This window comes from Caretta caretta, chromosome 13 (assembly GCF_965140235.1).
Source record: "Caretta caretta isolate rCarCar2 chromosome 13, rCarCar1.hap1, whole genome shotgun sequence".
NCBI classification, from domain to species: domain Eukaryota; kingdom Metazoa; phylum Chordata; order Testudines; family Cheloniidae; genus Caretta; species Caretta caretta.
The window spans coordinates 29,807,038-29,826,365 of NC_134218.1; the positions used below are offsets into that span (position 1 = coordinate 29,807,038).

Consider the following 19,328-nt stretch of genomic DNA (forward strand, 5'->3'; position numbering starts at 1 on the left):
GGACCCCAGAAGGTCATCTAGTCCAACCCCCCGCTCGAAGCAGGACCAATTCCCCATGTGGCACGGTATCAAACGCCTTACTGAAATCTAGCTAAATTAGATCCACTGCGTTTCCTTTGTCTAAAAAATCTGTTACTTTCTCAAAGAAGGAGATCAGGTTGGTTTGGCATGATCTACCTTTTATAAAACCATGTTGTATTTTGTCCCACTTACCATTGACCTCAATGTCCTTAACTACTTTCTCCTTCAGAATATTTTCCAAGACCTTGCATACTACAGATGTCTAACAGGCCTATAATTACCCGGATCACTTCTTTTCCCTTTCTTAAAAATAGGAACTATGTTAGCAATTCTCCAATCATACGGTACAACCCCTGAGTTTACAGATTCATTAAAAATTCTTGCTAACGGGCTTGCAATTTCATGTGCCAATTCTTTTAATATTCTTGGATGAAGATTATCTGGGCCCCCCGATTTAGTCCCATTAAGCTGTTTTGAGTTTCGCTTCTACCTCAGATATGGTAATATCTACCTCCATATCCTCATTCCCATTTGTCATGCCCTAAGATCCTCATTAGCCTTATTAAAGACTGAGGCAAAGTATTTGTTTAGATATTGGGCCATGCCTAGATTATCCTTGGCCTCCACTCCATCCTCAGTGTTTAGCAGTCCCACTTCTTCTTTCTTTGTTTTCTTCTTATTTATATGGCTATAGAACCTTTTACTTTTGGTTTTAATTCCCTTTGCAAGGTCCAACTCTACTTGACTTTTAGCCTGTCTCACTTTATCCCTTCGTGTTCTGACCTCAATAAGGTAGTTTTCCTTGCTGATCCCTCCCATCTTCCACTCCCTGTATGCTTTCTTTTAATCACCTCTCGTAGACCAATCTGGATGAGCAAGCATCTCAAACTCCTGCCTATGAATTTTTTTCCCTTTCTTGGGTTGCAGGCTTCAGATAGCTTCTGCAGCTTTGACTTAAAGTAATCCCAGGCCTCCTCTGCCTTTTAGATCCATAAGTTCTTCAGTCCAATCCACTTCCCTAACTAATTTCCTTAATTTTTGAAAGTCAGCCCTTTTGAAATCAAAAACCCTAGTTGCAGATTTATTTTTGTTTATCCTTCCGTTCAGTTTGAACTGAATTGGCTCATGATCACTTGAACCAAGATTGTCCCCTACAACCATTTCTTCTATGAGGTCCTCACTACTCACCAAAACCAAATCTAAAATCCCCTCTAGTCGGTTCAACAACTACTTGATGAAGCAATCCCTCAGCTATCGCATCTAGGAAAATCTGAGCCCTATTATTACTAGCACTAGTCCTCCAGTCTATATCTGGGAAGTTAATCTCCCATGATCATGCAGTTTCCATTAGTATTTACTTCATTAAAAACATTAACGAGGGCTCTATCCATATCCAAATTAGATCCCGGCGGTCTATAGCGCACCCCAAGCACTATCCCAGGGGAGGCTCTAGTAGTTTTCTTCCCCAATGTAACTTTTGCTCAGACAGACTCTGTCTTATCCATTCCATCGCTTCTTATTTGTTTGTTCTGCTTCATCATTGATATACAATGCTACTCCACCACCTTTACCTTTATTTCTGTCTTTCCTAAACAGCACATACCCTTCAAAACCCATAGTCCAATCATGACTACTATTCCACCATGTTTCTGTTATCCCTATAATATCTGGTTTCACTTTCTGCACCAGTAGCTCTAGTTCCTCCATTTTGTTACCTAGGATCCTCGCATTGGTGTACAAACATCTTAATTTTTGCTCTTTGGCCTTGCTCACATTCTGTGCCCGATTAGGCCTCGAAATCTGAGCCTCGATTTCCTTAAGCGTCTTCCCCAGCCTAGCATAGTCTCCCTTAATACTTTCCAGCAAGAATCTATCTGTATCATTTGTTCCCACATGAAGGATAATTAGGGGATTCTTTCCTGCTCCCTTTAGGATCCTTTTCAACTTCAGGTCTACATCCCATATCTTAGCACCTGGAAGACAGCACACCCTTCTAGTCTCTGGATCAGCTCCGGTTACAGGCCTGTCTATTCTTCTCAGTAAAGAGTCCCCGATCACATAGACCTGCCTTTTCCTGGTGACGGTGCTATTCTCCAGTCTGTCCCCTGTTCCCTCTGGCTGCAAGTTCTTTCCATTCCTCTTCAACCCATCTTGTATCCTCCTGGGGCTCATATTTGGTGTGGTCTCCATTGACTCTTCCCCTTTTCCTATAGGACTAGCCGCTCTTCTCTTCTTCCTTGCCCTTCCATCTTCAGTGACCACCTGCTGAGCCCCTTCTTCATTTTCCAACTCTACAGACCTGTTCTTGAGCTCTGTTTCTCCTTTACTAGCCCATCTTTTCCTCTGCCTGGTTCTTTTAGTCACATGTTTCCACTGACCACTTTCCTCACCCAGCAGTCTCCCCTCAGAATTCCTCAGTCCTGCTTCCATCTGCAAGTCTGAGCTTTTCCCTTCAGATACCTCGTGTCTTTGCTCCATAATCTACTCAAACCGCCTTCTAAACTCAACCAGACTTTCCACCTCCATCTCCAAACCTCGGATCTTTTTCCTCCATCAGCTCTATCAGACGGCATTTCATGCCGACAAAACTCTTACCAGGTACCCCCTCCAGGATCATTTACATACCACAGCTTCCACATCCAGTCATCCTCATTGTGTCTTCCACGACATGGGTCACTCCCACTGCTGCCTCTGTATCTGCCACCGCCTTCCCACCTAAACCCTGTTAATCTTCTCCTCCAACAGAACTGCCATTGAAACTCCCCTGTTTACAGCTCTCTTTGCTGGCTCCTGGGCTGCTGCAGCTGTCTGTGTTCTCCCTCTGCTGCTTCTGCCATGGTAACCACCATATAGATCAGCAGTTGCCAGGCGGAGGGGATTAAAGGTCATAGGTTTGTGACATCAGTCTTCCAATTCGGGCAACCAAAGATCTTGCTTCAGCAATTCCATGCAGAATTATGCTGTTGTCTCAGGAGGTTACAAAACTCTTTTTGGATCGCTGATTTATGAGAAGAAATGTAAATAGGCATTTAATTTTTCAGCAAGGGAACATTCTGAAAAAACTAAATTCTCCAATACTGAAGCATCTCTCTAGATTCTCTTCTTGGTGACATTGTACACTGTTCAATTCTTCTCTGCAGTGCTAGCAGAGGCTCCGTGACCACACTTCACTGCCCCCTTGGGATGATCACACTCGGGTAGAGAAGTGGCTCTTTACTGCATTGGTTGGCTTTTCATGCCCTGTAATTATAACCGCACCCTCAAGTAGTCACTTCACATATTTCTTTAGGTTGTCTTACATGGTTCTACTTAAGTGGTGAAAGATACTCTGCTGCTCTACCTGCTCCTTTCTTGGGGAGCCAAGCTGCACACGTTAAGAGGAAGTGTGATGGGGTTTAGCATAATGAGGAACTGGAAATGGGCATTAAACCATCTGCACAATCTTGAGCAGCAGTGGGAAGATGCCAAAGAGGATTTGTTCTGGCATTCAACTGAACTATATAGCAATAGTTCAAATGGGGTCTCTAGGAGGGACCGTGAAATTAGAAAGCAACCCTTATGGTTTATGGGTGTCATAAGATATAAAGGTTAGCCCCGCTTGGTCTTACAGTTCAGTAGGCTAATATTAAGAAGGCAGGAAAGCATCTAGGGGTGTGTTGGTTGGCACAGGACACAAAGGCACTGAGTATGACAATCTGATTCTTGTTGTTAAAACGGTGAACACTGGTGGAGACAACAGGGAAGCTGCAAGTTCTGCATTTTCACATAATAGTTTTTATACATTTTATAGTTCACCCTGCTGCAGTTATGCCATACTGGCCACTGTGAGGGGCTAGTGCATCCAAAGTAGTTTCTGCAGACAGCTATTGGCAACTGTCTCTGGAAATGATTGGGAGAGTCCCTTGCTCTGTGCAGGAGTCTCTTGGCGTGTGGGAGCATGTGAAGGTGGAGGTGGGGGTAGGTAAAAGGCTGACTGAAATGTTGGACAGAGTGCAAATATAATGTTGGGAGGATTCCACTTTCTGGGACTGCTGAGTTAGACTTCATGTGTGGTTCCAGAAAACTGATGCAGAAACAGGATCCCGCATTCCCTGTTAGGGAAATGTCCTGATTTACTGAGAGATCATGTTAAAATGTGACTGCAGGCCGTCCGTGGATTTCAGTACTATGACTGCTAAACAAAATGCCAGCTATGGAAATGATTGATCCAATTAAAATTAAGAAACCTGCTGCCTGGGTTCATCTAAATGGCTGAACTATTTGAGGAAAGATGGGCTAACACCAACTAAATCATCCCAGCCAGGGCTTTGGCAAGCCAGGCCTTAAAAACCTCTAAGGATGGAGATTCCACCACCTCCCTAGGTAACGCATTCCAGTGCTTCACCACCCTCCTAGTGAAATAGTGTTTCCTAATATCCAACCTAGACCTCCCCCACTGCAACTTGAGACCATTGCTCCTTGTTCTGTCATCTGCCGTAACTGAGAACAGCCTAGCTCCATCCTCTTTGGAACCCCCCTTCAGGTAGTTGAAGGCTGCTATCAAATCCCCCCTCACTCTTCTCTTCTGCAGACTAAATAAGCTCAGTTCCCTCAGCCTCTCCTCGTAAGCCATGTGCCCCAGCCCCCTAATCATTTTTGTTGCCCTCTGCTGGACTCTCTCCAGTTTGTCCACATCCCTTCTGTAGTGAGGGGACCAAAACTGGATGCAATACTCCAGATGTGGCCTCACCAGGGCCAAATACTCATAAGACTGTCCTAGTCAAGCTTGTGAGTAGAACTCTGACTTGCACCTCATCTCCAGGGGCATTGCTCATTTTAGTCCCAAAGCTCCCTACATTTCACACACACTTGGCCTTCTCTCTCCCCCTCCAAATCATTTGCATCAGAAATGGAGAATTCTGAATCTGGGGTGTTAATTGAAGTCCTTTCCACAGAAGGAAAAAATCCCACAGCATAAGTTTCCTGCATGACTGACTGACTCCCTCATTCTGGTTTTGTCCCACATCTGGGACTTTTCAGGCAGAGGCATGTTTAAGAGATGATCTGCATTTTCTTTCTTTTTAAAAAAAAAAAAACAAAAAAGAACAGGGGGTGGAGTAGGGGAAGCATCAGGAAAAACATGCTGGTTTGCTGACTAACGTTTGTGCTGCTTGTGCATTGCAGGTCAGTTCCCTGCTAGTGCTGCAGGACAACATTCTCCACAGCACCTAGTATCCCATGCTAGGACCCTGGGAAAATGCCACAGGCATTATTTTCATTCCTGCCTGCAAGGAGCCACCCTAGAATCAGTGGCCTGACCTAGGATCAGCAGAAAAGAGACCAGGGAACTGCACTAAAATGTTATAGGAAGAATTTCAGCATACATAAATAGTTGGGTGTCCCTTTACCTTCAGTGTGCTAACTTTCCTCTTCCAGAGTATGCTGTTGCCCCTAGCTCATTCTTCAGAGGAACCTCTGTAAATTCAAGCATCAGTTTAGGCTGTCTCCAAAGAAACTGGATCAAATGTTTCTGTTCAGTGGACGTGGACAGAATTAATTCTTGAAGGAGACTGAAGTCTTTCCCTTGGGATTCACCACTTCTTGTATGTGGAGTAAAACCCACATTGTTCAGTAACGCATTTCAGTGTCTCTGCTAACAAGAGATGATGTAGTCATGCCCATCTGTGTTCTAAACTGCCTTTTCCCCTTTGTGAAGGTACCAGACACAACCAGACACATTTAACACTTTTCTTTTCTTGTCCAGGTTCACAAAATGATAGCAGAATTCAAATTGATTCCTGGCCTTAATAACCTGTTTGACAAACTGATCTGGAGGAAGCATTCGGCATCAGCCCTTGTTCTGCGTGGGCATAATCAAAATTGTGACTGTAGTCCAGTGAGTACCCTAGTTTCACATTTGGCATGGTAATTTAAATGCTACAGTTATAGAACATTTCCCCCGCCCTTGGAATTGCTGTAGTCCATTGATTTGAGAGCCTTGATACCAGATACGAGGCATTGCTTTATGCCTGGAAATCTGGAGGTAAACTTAGCTTTTATTTATTTTATTTTAAATAAACTTAGCTTTATGTTACACTGCACACATCCCGTCACCCTTTTCATTCTCTTCTGTTTTGGGGAACTCATGATGAAGTTCCTTCCTTCCTTCCTTCACTCCAATTGCTTGTCACATTCAGGATGTTGTGAATACTTTTTCAGTCTTGAAAGATGTCCAACTCCAGCCTAGTCTGAGATACCTATTTCTTCTCTGCTTATCATTAGTGATGATACTGTAATATGTATAATACATATTTAAAGGGTTTTTTCACCTTTTTTTTTTTTTGGTAGGACATTACTTTAAAGATACAGTTTTTGAGGCTTCTTCAAAGTTTTAGTGATCATCATGAGTAAGTATGGAAAAAACAAGCTTACAGTAAATTGTATTTAATAGTGTCTCTTGTTCCCTTTTAACTAAATTATTGAGCACCCCAAATGTGTTTAAATGCTTTGCCCCGAGCTATTGTATTTAAATGTTCCACTGCTGATATAAAAAGGCTTTTTGGTAAATGAGAAATAGTGTGAAAGTAGGTTTCATGAGTAGTAGGTGGCTCTCCTCCCTCAGAGTGAGTAGTAAGCCAGTGCAGTAGTGTGGCACAAGGGTTTTGCTGCAGGTCTTTTTAGATAGACCTTGATTTTGCTAGGCAACTTGTGATCATTAAGGATCCCATGGAACTCTTCACAAGTGAGGATTTAGTCCTGATAAAACTCAGGCTTGGGGAATTGTATTTAATCATCCTAAATTTCTTCCTGTAGCTTAAATTGATAGTGTTTTCAGGAGGGTACATAATGAACAGTTCTATCTCAGGTGCTGTGTATGCAGTTTTTCCTTTCAAAAGGTAGATGAAGGTGGTCTCAATATACTAGTACTTGCTTATTGGATGTCAAAAGTTGAGTGTCTTTCTAAGAGTATGTCTACACTGCAATTAGACAACGTGATTGGCCCGTGCCAGCTGACTCAGGCTTGTGGGCCTTGGGCTAAGGGGCTATTTAATTGCTGTGTGGACATTCAGGCTCGGGTTGGAGCCTGAGCTCTGGGACCCTCCCCCTCAAAGGGTACTAGAGCCCGGGCTGCAGCCAGAACCTGAATATCAACACTGCAATTAAACCAGCCCGTGAACCCAAGTCAGCTGGCATGGACAGCCGCGGGTTTTTAATTGCAGTGTAGATATATGGGGGAGCACCCCCATGACCCCAGCCCACAGACCCCCATACGCCATGCCCTGACCCTTGCACCCACCACATCCCCACTCCCACCCTGATCACCAAACGGAAGTTCCTGAACACGCGCGCACGTAACACACGCGCACCCCTCGCACCAAATGGGAGCTGCCCAGGTAAGCGCTCCACACCCAAACCTCCTGCCCCAACCCTGAGCCCCCTCCCTCATTCTAGCTCCTGGCCAGACCCTGCACTCCAACCCCCAGCCTGCTCCTTCACCCCCAGCCCTGTGCTCAGTGCACTCCCACCCTCATCGCAGTGCAGAGAGAGGAAGAGAATGGCTAGAACCAGGGAGAAGGTAGGTACCTACTGTATGTGGACAGGGCCAGGACTCGGGGCCGAGCGGCAGCGGGCTGAGCCACTTAGCCCACTGCCAGTCTGGGGTTCTGGCTGCCAGTCCCTTGCCAACTGGGGTCCCGGCCTCAGGCCCCGCTCAGCCCACTGCCAGCCTTGGTGAACGGAACCCCAGGCCAGCAATGGGCTAAGCAGGCCGGCAGCATAAGATCAGCATTTTAATTTAATTTTAAATGAAGCTTCTTAAACATTTTGAAAACCTTGTTTACATACGACAATAGTTCAGTTATATAATCTATAGACTTAGAGAGAGAGACCTTCTAAAAAACGTTAAAATGTATTATTGGCACGCGAAACCTTAAAGTGAATAAATGAAGACTTGGCACACCACTTCTAAAAGGTTGCCGACCCCTGTTATAGACTAACAGACGTATTGGAGCATAAGCTTTTGTGGGTGAATACCCACTTCGTCGGATGCATGTAGTGGAGCAAATTAAGAAGTGTTCTGTTACGCTTGCCTTTATCTGATAATTTGTTAATTACATTCTTACACCTTTTCAGCAAACATCCCACTGCATGAAAAATGTCAATCTGTAATTTGTAATTTCCTGAAAATAGGGACTGGGAAAGGAAGTGCTGCCTGGTGTAGAGTTCTAATAAGAACTAATGCGGAAGTGCTTTCTGACAAGGATAAATAAAATGTTCACTTCTAGACACAGACAGTGCAGGTAATTCCCATTTCAAGGAGAAATCTAAATTACACCTATAGCACTGGATTCTGACTGGTTTGTAATGTTTCAGGGGAAAAATTGCAAGGATAGAAAATACCAAAACTATCCTAAGAGCATGCACACGTTGCTCAGAATGAGAAAACATGCATCTCATCTCGAAAGGTCAAAATGGGGTAGATGGAGGGAACCCAGATGCTGTTCTCTTGCACTCTCAGAAGTTTCTGGACTAGACAGTAAATAATGCTCTTACACCAATTCTTATGCTGTAAAAGTGTCATATTTACCTTGAGAGATCTCTCGCCATGAAAGCTGGGACCTAGATCTGTATCTCAGCCCATCAAAAACTTTCCCTCTGCAGCCACTATTAGCCCAGCAACAACTCCCAGATGGTACAGTAAGTCTCCTTAGATGCTGTCTGTATTAAAGCGATCACTATAAAAACCTCAAGCATGGTTGAAACAAAAATTATAAAGTTAAACATCTAAAAGTTGAACATCTTTAGATCATGAACATTGGAATCCACTGAAACTGAATGGAAAGTGTGGAATCTAAAACAGACATGCTTAAGAAAGTGGATTATTAAAATTAATAGTAAAGTAAAATCTCTGTTAAGGCATGTAAAATGACTGATAAACTTGAGTTACCTGAAAATCTGATGAAAGCAAGAGACTGAAGAGTGCTTGAACTCAGCTGGTACAGGGAGAGAAGACTCAGCTAAATCCCTGAGTTACTGGCTAAGGATTAAGAGAATTCCTTTTTTTAATAGTGAGAGATGTTAGAATTCCGTTGCAGAAACCTGTTGACCTGGAAGGAAACAGAGATACCATGTGGCAACTCCAGCTGATGCTAATCAGCAGGGTTAGGTGTTAAAAGTAATAAGGCATCTGAGGAACAATTTATATTTTGTCTTGGTCCAGCATCTTAAAGTAGGGGAGAATTGCTGGCAGATGCTAAACAATACTTGGAGAGAGATCTCAATCATTACTATAGCCAGTGAAAGGAAGCCTTTTGTAGGCTTGGAAGTCACCTTGACTAACTGGTGGCTGGAATTGGTGTGACCTAGAAAATAGCTAGATAGCCTCCTGGCCTTCATTATCAGGATTATGTTTATAGTTAAAAAATCATTGTTGGCCACTTGCAACTAAAACAGACTAAAATTATGATTTACAGCAAAAGTGAGTGTGTTGCATTTGAAAAAATATTTCTTGTAATGCATTTCTTTAAAAAAAAATTCTTTCACAGTGAATATTGTAGAATAGAGTATATAAATGATTTTTGCGTTCTCGAAAATCGGGAATGGGCAATTCAGGTTTATTTGAATGACATTGGAAAAACACTTTCTCTTTTACGTAGTTACTTGGCTAAATATTTTATTGTGTGAGTTCTTTACATTGCTATACCCGTCCCTGTTTTTCTAGTTTGTTTCCTGATGTGTTTTGGTGCTTTCCAGGAGTAGGGTGGGAGCATAGTCAAGTAAATAGTAATCAAGTACTGGAAAAGTTGAGTGCTTTATACAAATTAATGTTACTAGTTAATCTTCATATTATTGGGCAGATAGTGATAGGCAGCATAGAGACTCTTTGAGGGATTCTTGGAAGGCTGTGCTGTCTGAATTTTCTGAAATCTGTTAAGCTACCATTTATATTTTTGAAAGTTAATATCCTTGCTATTTAATCTGTTGGAAGCTATTATAGGAGATGAAATACCTCTATTTTGTAAGAGCTGAAAGGCTATCCTTTTATTGTATCTTTTTTCTCTAATTTGCTTTTGGATGGTTATGGTATAATAAAAAAGACAAGTGTAAGAAGCCTGGCACTGCTTTTTTAACTATTAACGACAGGGACTGAATTTCAGGAGGACTGGCAATGTGATAGCATGCACTCTTAGGCAGGGCGACAGCCCAGTAGTGGGCTGCACAAATAAAGGTCTGTTCCCGTCTTTCCAGTTTCACAAATAACTTAGCCACACTGTCTTGTTCGGCTTGGAGTTGCTGGTTGCAGCTGCAGTGTCTATAACTAGCAACATTTACCTACGTCATGAATTAAGGAGACAAATGGATGTGCACGGCCTCATTTTCCCTTTTCTCTCTCAATGATTTTTGTTCAGGAACAAGTATCTTCTGCTAAACAGCCAAGAACTTAATGAACTGAGTGCAATCTCCCTCAAAGCCAACATCCCTGAAGTAGATGCAGTCGTCAACACAGACAGGTAGGGAGGAAGCTATAGGTTTTGTAGCCTGCTATTTCAAGCTTTCTTAAACTCTGAAAGTTTGGTAAGTGCTTACACTAGATTTTTTTATTATTTGCTCTGTTTGAAATCCTTCATGAAGCCTCGTTCCTTTAACTTCAACAATAAGTTACATTAGCAAAACCACTAGGAAATTGTGGACATGCAAAGAGATGCATTTTCCATATATCACATGTGAAAGAAGCTAGGTGAAATTGCCACATCAGTATCAAATAGTGTTGCTCTATAAGGCCATTGCACTGCCAGGTGGAGAGCCAGATCTTTCAAAGGAAGAAATAGCTACCCCTATTTTCATGGTAAGGACTAGCTGACATCTTAAAATGCACTTTATACTCTAAAAAGAGGCTGTGACAATGGCATTATGGAGTTTGACGTTTTGTGTCCATGATCTCTGTTATATGCTTTTCTAACTGCCAGCCTCACAAACTGCGTGTTGTAAATCAAGATGGAATCTTTCTAGCTCATGAATAGCCACCAGTAATATTTTGCAGTTGCGATTTAGGCCTGGCCTACGCACACACATTACACCAATTTAACTAAACTGGTTTCTAAATCAGTTTAGTGAAACAGATGAGAATACCTGCAAAAGGGGTTCGATTTAAGAGGGCTAATAACCAAATTAAGCTAAATTGACACAACACATGTAAACCCATTTGAGTGGCCCCGCAAAGGTGTTCTGTGATATTGATCTAGTTACATCAGTATGACTTCTGAAGACAAGTGCTTGGTAAACAGTTCTCTTCATGTACTCCACAAAAGAATCCAGCTCACTCCCTCTGCAGGGCTCGGAAGAGAAAGCCAACAAACGTATTTGAGTCACTAAACCCTACAGCTAATGTTTCAGACCAGGAAGCTGGTGTGAGTGGGAAGGTGCCATTGGCTTTGAAAAGGAATCTCTGGCACACAATGGGATTTCCCAATTCTTAAATGTTGCCAGCTTCCTCGTTAATCTGCCTTGTTGGTGAGAAACCACCACCGGTGTTGACCAGATCCTCTCTTCCTGAGCACTGCTGCCATTCTGGCCCTGCTTCAGCCATTCAGAGGAAAACACTGCCCTGTGTTGTACGTGTGCTAGAAGGAGGAGAGGGGTGAGGCCACAGGTAACCTCTTCCATCCTGCGTAATCTGCAGAGCAACCTTCCCTATTTTCTGATGGCACTAGTAAGGGGAGCCAGCTATCCCGCAATCAGTGCCCTCCTTTGTGAAAAGCTCTGTTCTGCAGACTCCAGGCTGCATCCAGCACCTCAGCTGGCCAGTACACAAGCAGTGACCAGCATGGACCAACTGAGCAGCCTATCTTTGTGAACAGTAGAAAAGTGAATCCCCACCCTAAACTATCTTGCCTTACGCCTGGAGGTTGGCTTATGGTCTAAGCACATGGACAGAACCATTCCATTTCCTGCCTTTGTTTTCAGGTGCCACGCCCTTTCCGAATAACGTGATTTTTCTGGCAGTATGTCTGCATAGGTCTCCTGCATAAATACATCTGCCATTTCTGTCAAGGTGCTGTTCATGTTTGTGTGCTTCAGTTTGATGGGTTTTCCCTGTGGAGACTGTTAACTCATTTGGGCCGCTGCCTTGGTCTGAATTTCGATACCAAAATGTTGTGCTTGCTGAACCAAACTCTCCATTCCACAAATGTGCAGTGAGACCCAGCCCCCTCCATTCTCAGAGCTGTCAGGCCTGCTGCTCCCTCTGGTCACAGTGCTCCTGTTTCTTTCCTATTTGGTAACGTTTCAACAAAAATGCTGTTTGAAACTTCCTTGAAAGCCAGTTATGCTGCGGCTCTTGCAGACTGCAGCATCAGAGCTACGTGGTCATCAGTTCTTGTGGGCAATGTGAAATGCTCATGCTTGATGTTGCTGTGTAATACTGGACTCTTCATATTCAGCTTTGTGAGTAGTATCTAGCTTGATCTCCAGAAGTACGCTCTGTAGTGACCTGCTTTTGCCATCCTTCCACGCACATTTGTAATTTTTTTCCCCACATGCTTTAGAAGTCTAGTCTGCGATGGCAAAAGAGGTTTGTTAACCAGGCTACTACAGGTCATGAAGAAGGAACCAGCTGAGTCCTCTTTCAGGTGAGTTCCATTTACATTGGTATATGTTGTTTTTTGGTGGGGTGGGAAGACTTGTTAGTCTTCAGAGTTCATGGCAGCTGAAGTATTTTATTATCCATCATGAGAAGACTTAAAATATTCTGATTTGGTTTCTCTGGTAGTGTGAGTGGAATAGAGTTACTATTCTATGGAATCTCTTTACATCTCTTCACTTTCACGTTGATACTAAATGGACAGGGAAACTCAGTTTAGTCTGAGGTGTATGTAGTAAAGTAACTTTTCCCAATGAGTTATAGCCTTGTTGAATTAGTAGTTGAATTTATATTTGTCTCAGGTTTTGGCAAGCAAGGGCAGTTGAGAGTTTTCTACGAGGTGCCACTTCTTATGCAGACCAGATGTTCCTGCTAAAGAGAGGTCTCTTGGAGGTAATAACCTAGATAACTGCTCTGGCACAAATACACTGTAACAAACTTAGCATGATCTGGTGGGCTTAATTTTTAAGAAAATCCAGGAAGCTTAAAAAACAAGTGCTAGAATTCACTGCAGCAATAGGCAGATCTTATACCTAATGCAAGACCTTTTGAGAGGTGTAGCTCTGGTTTCAACATCAAGATGAACTTTTAAGGGGGTGATCGGTAAATCTGTGATTTATAGGAACCTGAAATGTACATGATTATAGTTGCTAGGTTTGGTTCAATCTAACTCTGGGAACTGGTACAGTTACTTACAGTATCCAGATGCTAAGTGATTTATATCTATCTTCAATACTCCACTTGTGGGTGCTATGGAAAAAGTCACCTGATTTACCTACTCTAAAAAGAATGAAATCTGGATAAACTTTTTGAAGCAGTAATTGGATCACAAGCATTTGAATCTGAATTTTCTGGTGACTTAAGCTAAAATGTGGTGGTCACACACTTTCCTTTCTTGCCAGCAAATTCTCTACTGCATTGTTGACAGTGAGTGCAAATCACGGGATGTTCTTCAGAGTTACTTCGATCTGCTGGGAGAACTGATGAAATTCAACATTGATGCTTTCAAGAGGTTCAACAAATATATCAACACAGATGAGAAGGTAAATCTCTTCAAAAAAATAGCCACCCTGCTCTGTGCCAAATACCAGGTGTTGTGCTGTGATGTATATGGGTTAATTTGCCCCTTTCCTTTTTCTGGGCAGGAGCAGAAGCAATTTATAATTTGGGGGTTGAGGGCTCATAGTTACCTCTGAAATGAACAGGGCATCTGTACTTCTGAGCTACTGTTTTAGGTAGTCTACAGACTTGGATGCACAACACCTGTTCAGGATGTGACCTGGCATCACATCTAGCAATGTGGCTAGAGATTTAGTCCTTTAAAACAAAAGCTCAAATTCTTGAGCACACTTATGCAGTAACTTTTCCAAAGGCCATTTGTGTGGTCACATAATTGTACTCGTCTCAGGGCCTTGTCTGCAGACCTACCTGCAGTGGGCAGCTAATCCTAATTACTGTTCACGCCATGGGTAATATCCAGCTTGTTAACCACATACAATGCTCTCAAAGTGTATGAAACTCTGCTCCACAAGTGCCTATCAGTATAGAGTATATAGCTTTTGCAAACATAGCACTAAAATGTCTGTCTTTAGTTTCAGATCTTTTTGAATCAGATCAACAGTTCACTGGTTGACTCAAACATGTTGGTTCGCTGCATTACATTGTCCCTGGACCGATTTGAGAACCAGTCTGATATTAAAGGTAAAGGAAGACTTGGCATTTCTTTGAGAGATTGTGATCAGGCTTTAAAATCCTTAGCAGGAGTGTGTCTCTCAGATGCATGACTTGGCCCATGTGCTTACTGGGTGTGAGCACCAGTTCTTTTTCCTGTGCTGCCCACGTTGTCAGCTGGGATGGCCTTCAGTTGCAGACCACCCGGCAGTAAAAGAACATTGTGGCTGAAGACAATCCGTCCTCAGGACAGCCATCTTTTTCAACCAGAAGTCTCCCTTGTCTCTGTTCGGAGAGAAGCACAACCTGTCTGCAGCTCTGAATACAACGGCTAGTCTTGCATTAGGTTCAAGAATGACTGTCTTCCCCTTACATCCAGTTTTTAAGAATGACGGTTTCATTCTTTTGTATCTAAACTCTGCAAACCTAATAATCTGGTTTTCTTCCCTATAGTTGCAGAAGTCTTGTCCGAGTGCCGCCTGTTATCATACATGTCTCAGATGTCCATGAGAATGTCCTTCCTTTTCCGCCTCATTAATATTATTCATGTACAGACACTCACACAGGTAAAGAGCTGACATTAAAATATGATCACCGTAATCTTCATTACGTGTATTAATGGGTTTGGGGGTCTGACTTCCTTTCGAGACATGCTTTTTTTTTTTTTTACTGTGCAGTAGGCATTAGAAGCATTTCTCTTGGATAGGTTTGGACCCTAAATGAATTCTGTGTGTTCATTTCATGGAATACTTGATCTCTGCATTTTTCTGTAACTTGATTTACCATGTCTCCTTTATTTTAGGAAAATGTCAGTTGTTTGAACACAAGCTTAGTTATCTTAATGCTGGCCCGAAGGAAAGACAAGCTACCCTTCTACCTGCACACACTGCAAGAGATGGAATACACGGAAAAATATCCAGGGTTCATCCTGAACAACTTTCATAGTCTCCTGCGATTCTGGCAACAGCATTACCTCAACAAGGACAAGGACAGCACCTGCTTAGAAAATGTATGTGTTCGATCTCCTACTGCCCTAGGGGAGAACCATGGTAGTCTTAGTGGCCTAGCCTGCACAAATGAAGAAATGAGAAGTTTTGAGGGAAGTAAGGAAATGGAACTTCCTAAAGTGCTTTTATAGTGTCTTAGCAATCCAGTGCCAGGGTGCACATGATCAGAAGAGCGTGAGGCAACTGTAGGGCTTGGATCTGTTCAATCCTCTCATCAGATCAGAGGTGACAAAGACCTCTGAGGCACTCTGGCCAGGTTCCTGAGGAGGCAGTGCAGAATTGTTCCCTAGAAAGTGTACTGTTCCAGAGCTGTGCCATAAGTGTCCCAAGCAATGGGCTTCTACCACTTACCCCTCCCCAAGGAGTGTGTATGAGGAGCTATTATGCCATTTTCATAGATTTCAATATCCGGAAGCTTTTCATGCTATTCAGCCCAGCTTTTCCCTAACTTATGCTAATGCACCTGTCTGTCCCACATGGTCATGCTTCCCCCACAGATACCCAAGCGATTCAAATACAGGTCTTAAGCTTTCACTCTAACACAGCCCTTCCTGCTCGTTAATCTGTTGATGGTGCTGTTCTCTTAAATGCCTCTAACTTGTCAATATCTCAGTGTTAGAATATTAACCCGTGTAATTCTAACACTAAAAGGAAATGATGCTCATCTTCGGTGGCTTATAAGTCCTGATCCGTTAACAGTCTAAATGGAACTCTTCCTTGCCCCTTTGTATCTGTACCAGGTAACGTACCCTGGCTGGAGAAACAGCTGAATTGTCCTGTGCACCTTGGTGGCAGTAGTCATTGGTAGCTTGGACAGTATGAAGGGAATAACCCCATCTCAATAGCTTTACTTACAGAAAATCCTGTCTTAATTGGATCAAATGCCGGGTAGGTTCAACCACTTTAGGAGTCCAAAGTCTTCCTGATATTTAGTCTAATATTAAATTAAGCCTTAATTTTCCTTGTCCTCAGTTTTTCCATTTGTCTCATGTTAGCTTCCCCGCCCCTTTGTACGACAGCTCACTTCTCAACCTCCATGCCATCTATGTCATTTATATTCTTCCTAAGCACTATGTGTAAATGATTCTTTTAAAGCATGTACTCAAGCTAAAGTCCTCTAAAATAGAGAGGTAGGAGGAGTGTTCAAAACACATCTAAAATTCAGCATTTGTCTATCAGCTTTGACCCAACCCAAGACCCATAGATATATCTCCATTAGGGCTTTCAAACTATTAAAAAAATGAATCGCGATTAATCACACTGTTAAACTGTAATAGAATACCATTTATTTAAATATTTTTGGACGTTTTATACATTTTCAAATATGTTGATTTCTATTACAACACAGAATACAAAATGTAGTGCTCGCTTTAGATTTATTTCTTACAAGTATTTGCACTGTAAAAAAACAAAAGAAATAGTATTTTTCAATTCACCTAATAAGTACTGTAGTGCAATCTCTTTATCATGAAAGTTGAACTTACAAATGTAGAACTATGTTTTATTTTTGAATGCAGGTTTTTTTTGTACAATGTAAAATTTCTGAGCCTGACAAGTCCACTCAGACCTACTTCTTGTTCAGCCAATCACTCAGAAAAACCAGTTTGTTTACATTTTCAGGAGACAATGCTGCCTGCTTCTTGTTCACAACATTACCTGAAAGTGAGAACAGGCGTTCACATGGCACTGTTGTAGCCGGCCTCACAAGGTATTCATCTGCCAGATGTGCTAAAGATTCATATGTCCTTTCATGCTTCAACCACCATTCCAGAGGACATGCGTCCATGCTGATGACGGGTTCTGCTCAATAACAATCCAAAGTAGTGCAGACTAATGCATGTTCATTTTCGTCATGAGTCAGATGCCACCAGCAGAAGGCTGACTTTCTTTTTTGGTGGTTCGGGTTCTGTAATTTCCGCATCCGACTATTACTCTTTTAAGACATCTGAAAGCATGCTCCACACCTCATCTCTCTCGGATTTTGGAAGGTACTTCAGATTCTTAAACCTTGGGTCGAGTGTTGTAGCTGTCTTTAGAAATCTCACATTGGTACCTTCTTTGCGTTTTTGTCAGATCTGCAGTGAAAGTGTTCTTAAAACGAACAACATGTGCTGGGCCATCATCCGAGACAGCCATAACATGAAATAAATTGCAGAATGCGGGTAAAACACAGAGTAGGAGACGTACAATTCTCCCCTATGGAGTTCAGTCACAAATTTAATTAACTCATTTTTTTTTTGTAACAAGCGTCATCAGCATAGAACAGGGATCTCAAACTCGAATCACCAGGAGGGCCACATGAGGACTAGTATATTTGGCCTGGGGGCTGCATCACTGACACCCCCTGCCCTGCCCCCATTCCACCCCTTCCATGAGGCCCCGCCCCGCCTGTTCCCACCCCCTGCCCTGCCCCCATTCCACCCCCTTCCCCAAAGTCCCCACCCCAACTCCACTCCCTCCCTGCCCCTATTCCAACCCCTTCCCCAAATCCCTGGCCCTGCCCTGCCTCCTCCCCTGAGCACGCAGCTCCCCGCTCCTCCCCCCTTCCTCCTGGAAAGCGCTAAGTGCTGCCAAACAGCTGTTTGGTGACGGGAAGTGCCTGGAGGTAGGCAGAGGAGCAGGATGCAGTGCACTGGGGAGAAGGGGAGCAGGGGGGAGGGGAGCTTGGCAGCCCGCAGGAAATAACCCCGCGGGCCGCATATTTGAGACCCCAGCATAGAAGCATGTCCTCTGGAATGGTGGCCGAAGCATGAAGGGGCATACTAATGCTTTGCATATCTGGCACATAAATACTTTGCAATGCCGGCTCCAAAAGTACCATGCAAATGCCTGTCCTCACTTTCTGGTGACATTGTAAATAAGAAGAGGGCAGCATTATCTCCTGTAAATGTAAACAAACTTGTTTGAGTGATTGGCTGAACAAGAAGAAGGACTGAGTGGACTCATAGGCTGTGAAGTTTTATGTTTTGGTTTTCAGTGCAGTTATGTAACCAAAAAAAATTTGTAAGTTGCACTATTTTGTCATGAAAGTGCAAATCTTTCTACTTGTACTTGTATGAGGGGAATTGAAAAATACTATTTCTTTTCATTTTTACAGTGCAAATATTTGTAATTTATTTTTTTAAAATTTTTTTAAACTTTGATTTCAATTACAACACAGAATACATTATATATGAAAATGTAGAAAAACTTCCAAAATATTTAATTTCAATTGGTATTCTATAGTTTAACAGTGCGATTAAAACTGCGATGAATCGAGATTAATTTTTTAAATTGCGATTTTTATTTTTAAGTTAATTGCGTGAGTTAACTGCAATTAATCAACAGCCCTAATCTCCATGAAAAGGAAGTAAAAAATCCAATGGGAAACTGAACAAGCAAACATTCTCGGTAGTATCTAACCCGGCATCCACGCTTCCTGCAAGTGAATGAGAAACCGATTAGGAGTGGCAGGCTATAAATAGATATGGACCTGACCATTTGGGTTGCTTGTTCATATGAGATACAAATGTAAACGGCATCTATCCTGGATGTCAGCTAGTGTTATTGGCAGCATGGTGGCACATTGCTCAACACTTCCTATTGTACGACCCTTTTTTCAGTGACTCATAACTTTTTTTGCCAGACTTTTAACTGTTTGGGCTGAAATTTTCCATGCCAGGGGTCTGTCTCAGGCTGATTATTTGGGGGGGAGAACTTCAGCCAGAAAGGTTTAGACATTTCTGAGAATGAGCCTAGGGGAATTTTTTTTCCTTGTGTTAAAGTTCCGGTGACCTTTTCTCTCAAAAGCTTAGGGCACCTGTGCTTTAGAGCAGGGACTTGAGGTTTGGCAGTTGGCTGGTCTTTGTGTCAGGGATGTGCCTTTTGCCATTCCTGTGAAAATGCACCAAAATCTGGTTATGTGTTTTTGGAAAAAAAAATCCGTTCACACACGCTCAGTAGAGACTATAGATTTTAACAGCTATAATCCTTCAAGAGTCCATCCACAATGGGCATGCCTGAGCCTTGGG

The 19,328-nt window shown here is 42.6% G+C and overlaps 1 protein-coding gene across 2 annotated transcripts in view; it reads left to right on the plus strand.

Annotated features, from left to right (window-relative positions):
• TRPC4AP (transient receptor potential cation channel subfamily C member 4 associated protein) overlaps positions 1-19,328 on the plus strand; it is an 81,460-nt gene that overhangs the window by 49,744 nt on the left and 12,388 nt on the right. For both annotated transcript variants that reach the window (XM_048820659.2, XM_048820660.2), the window contains exons 10-18: positions 5,765-5,896; positions 6,349-6,407; positions 10,410-10,511; positions 12,546-12,629; positions 12,943-13,033; positions 13,543-13,683; positions 14,233-14,341; positions 14,765-14,877; positions 15,114-15,320. In XM_048820659.2, the coding sequence (XP_048676616.2) occupies positions 5,765-5,896; positions 6,349-6,407; positions 10,410-10,511; positions 12,546-12,629; positions 12,943-13,033; positions 13,543-13,683; positions 14,233-14,341; positions 14,765-14,877; positions 15,114-15,320 (1,038 nt within the window). The remainder of the gene's footprint in view (positions 1-5,764; positions 5,897-6,348; positions 6,408-10,409; positions 10,512-12,545; positions 12,630-12,942; positions 13,034-13,542; positions 13,684-14,232; positions 14,342-14,764; positions 14,878-15,113; positions 15,321-19,328) is intronic.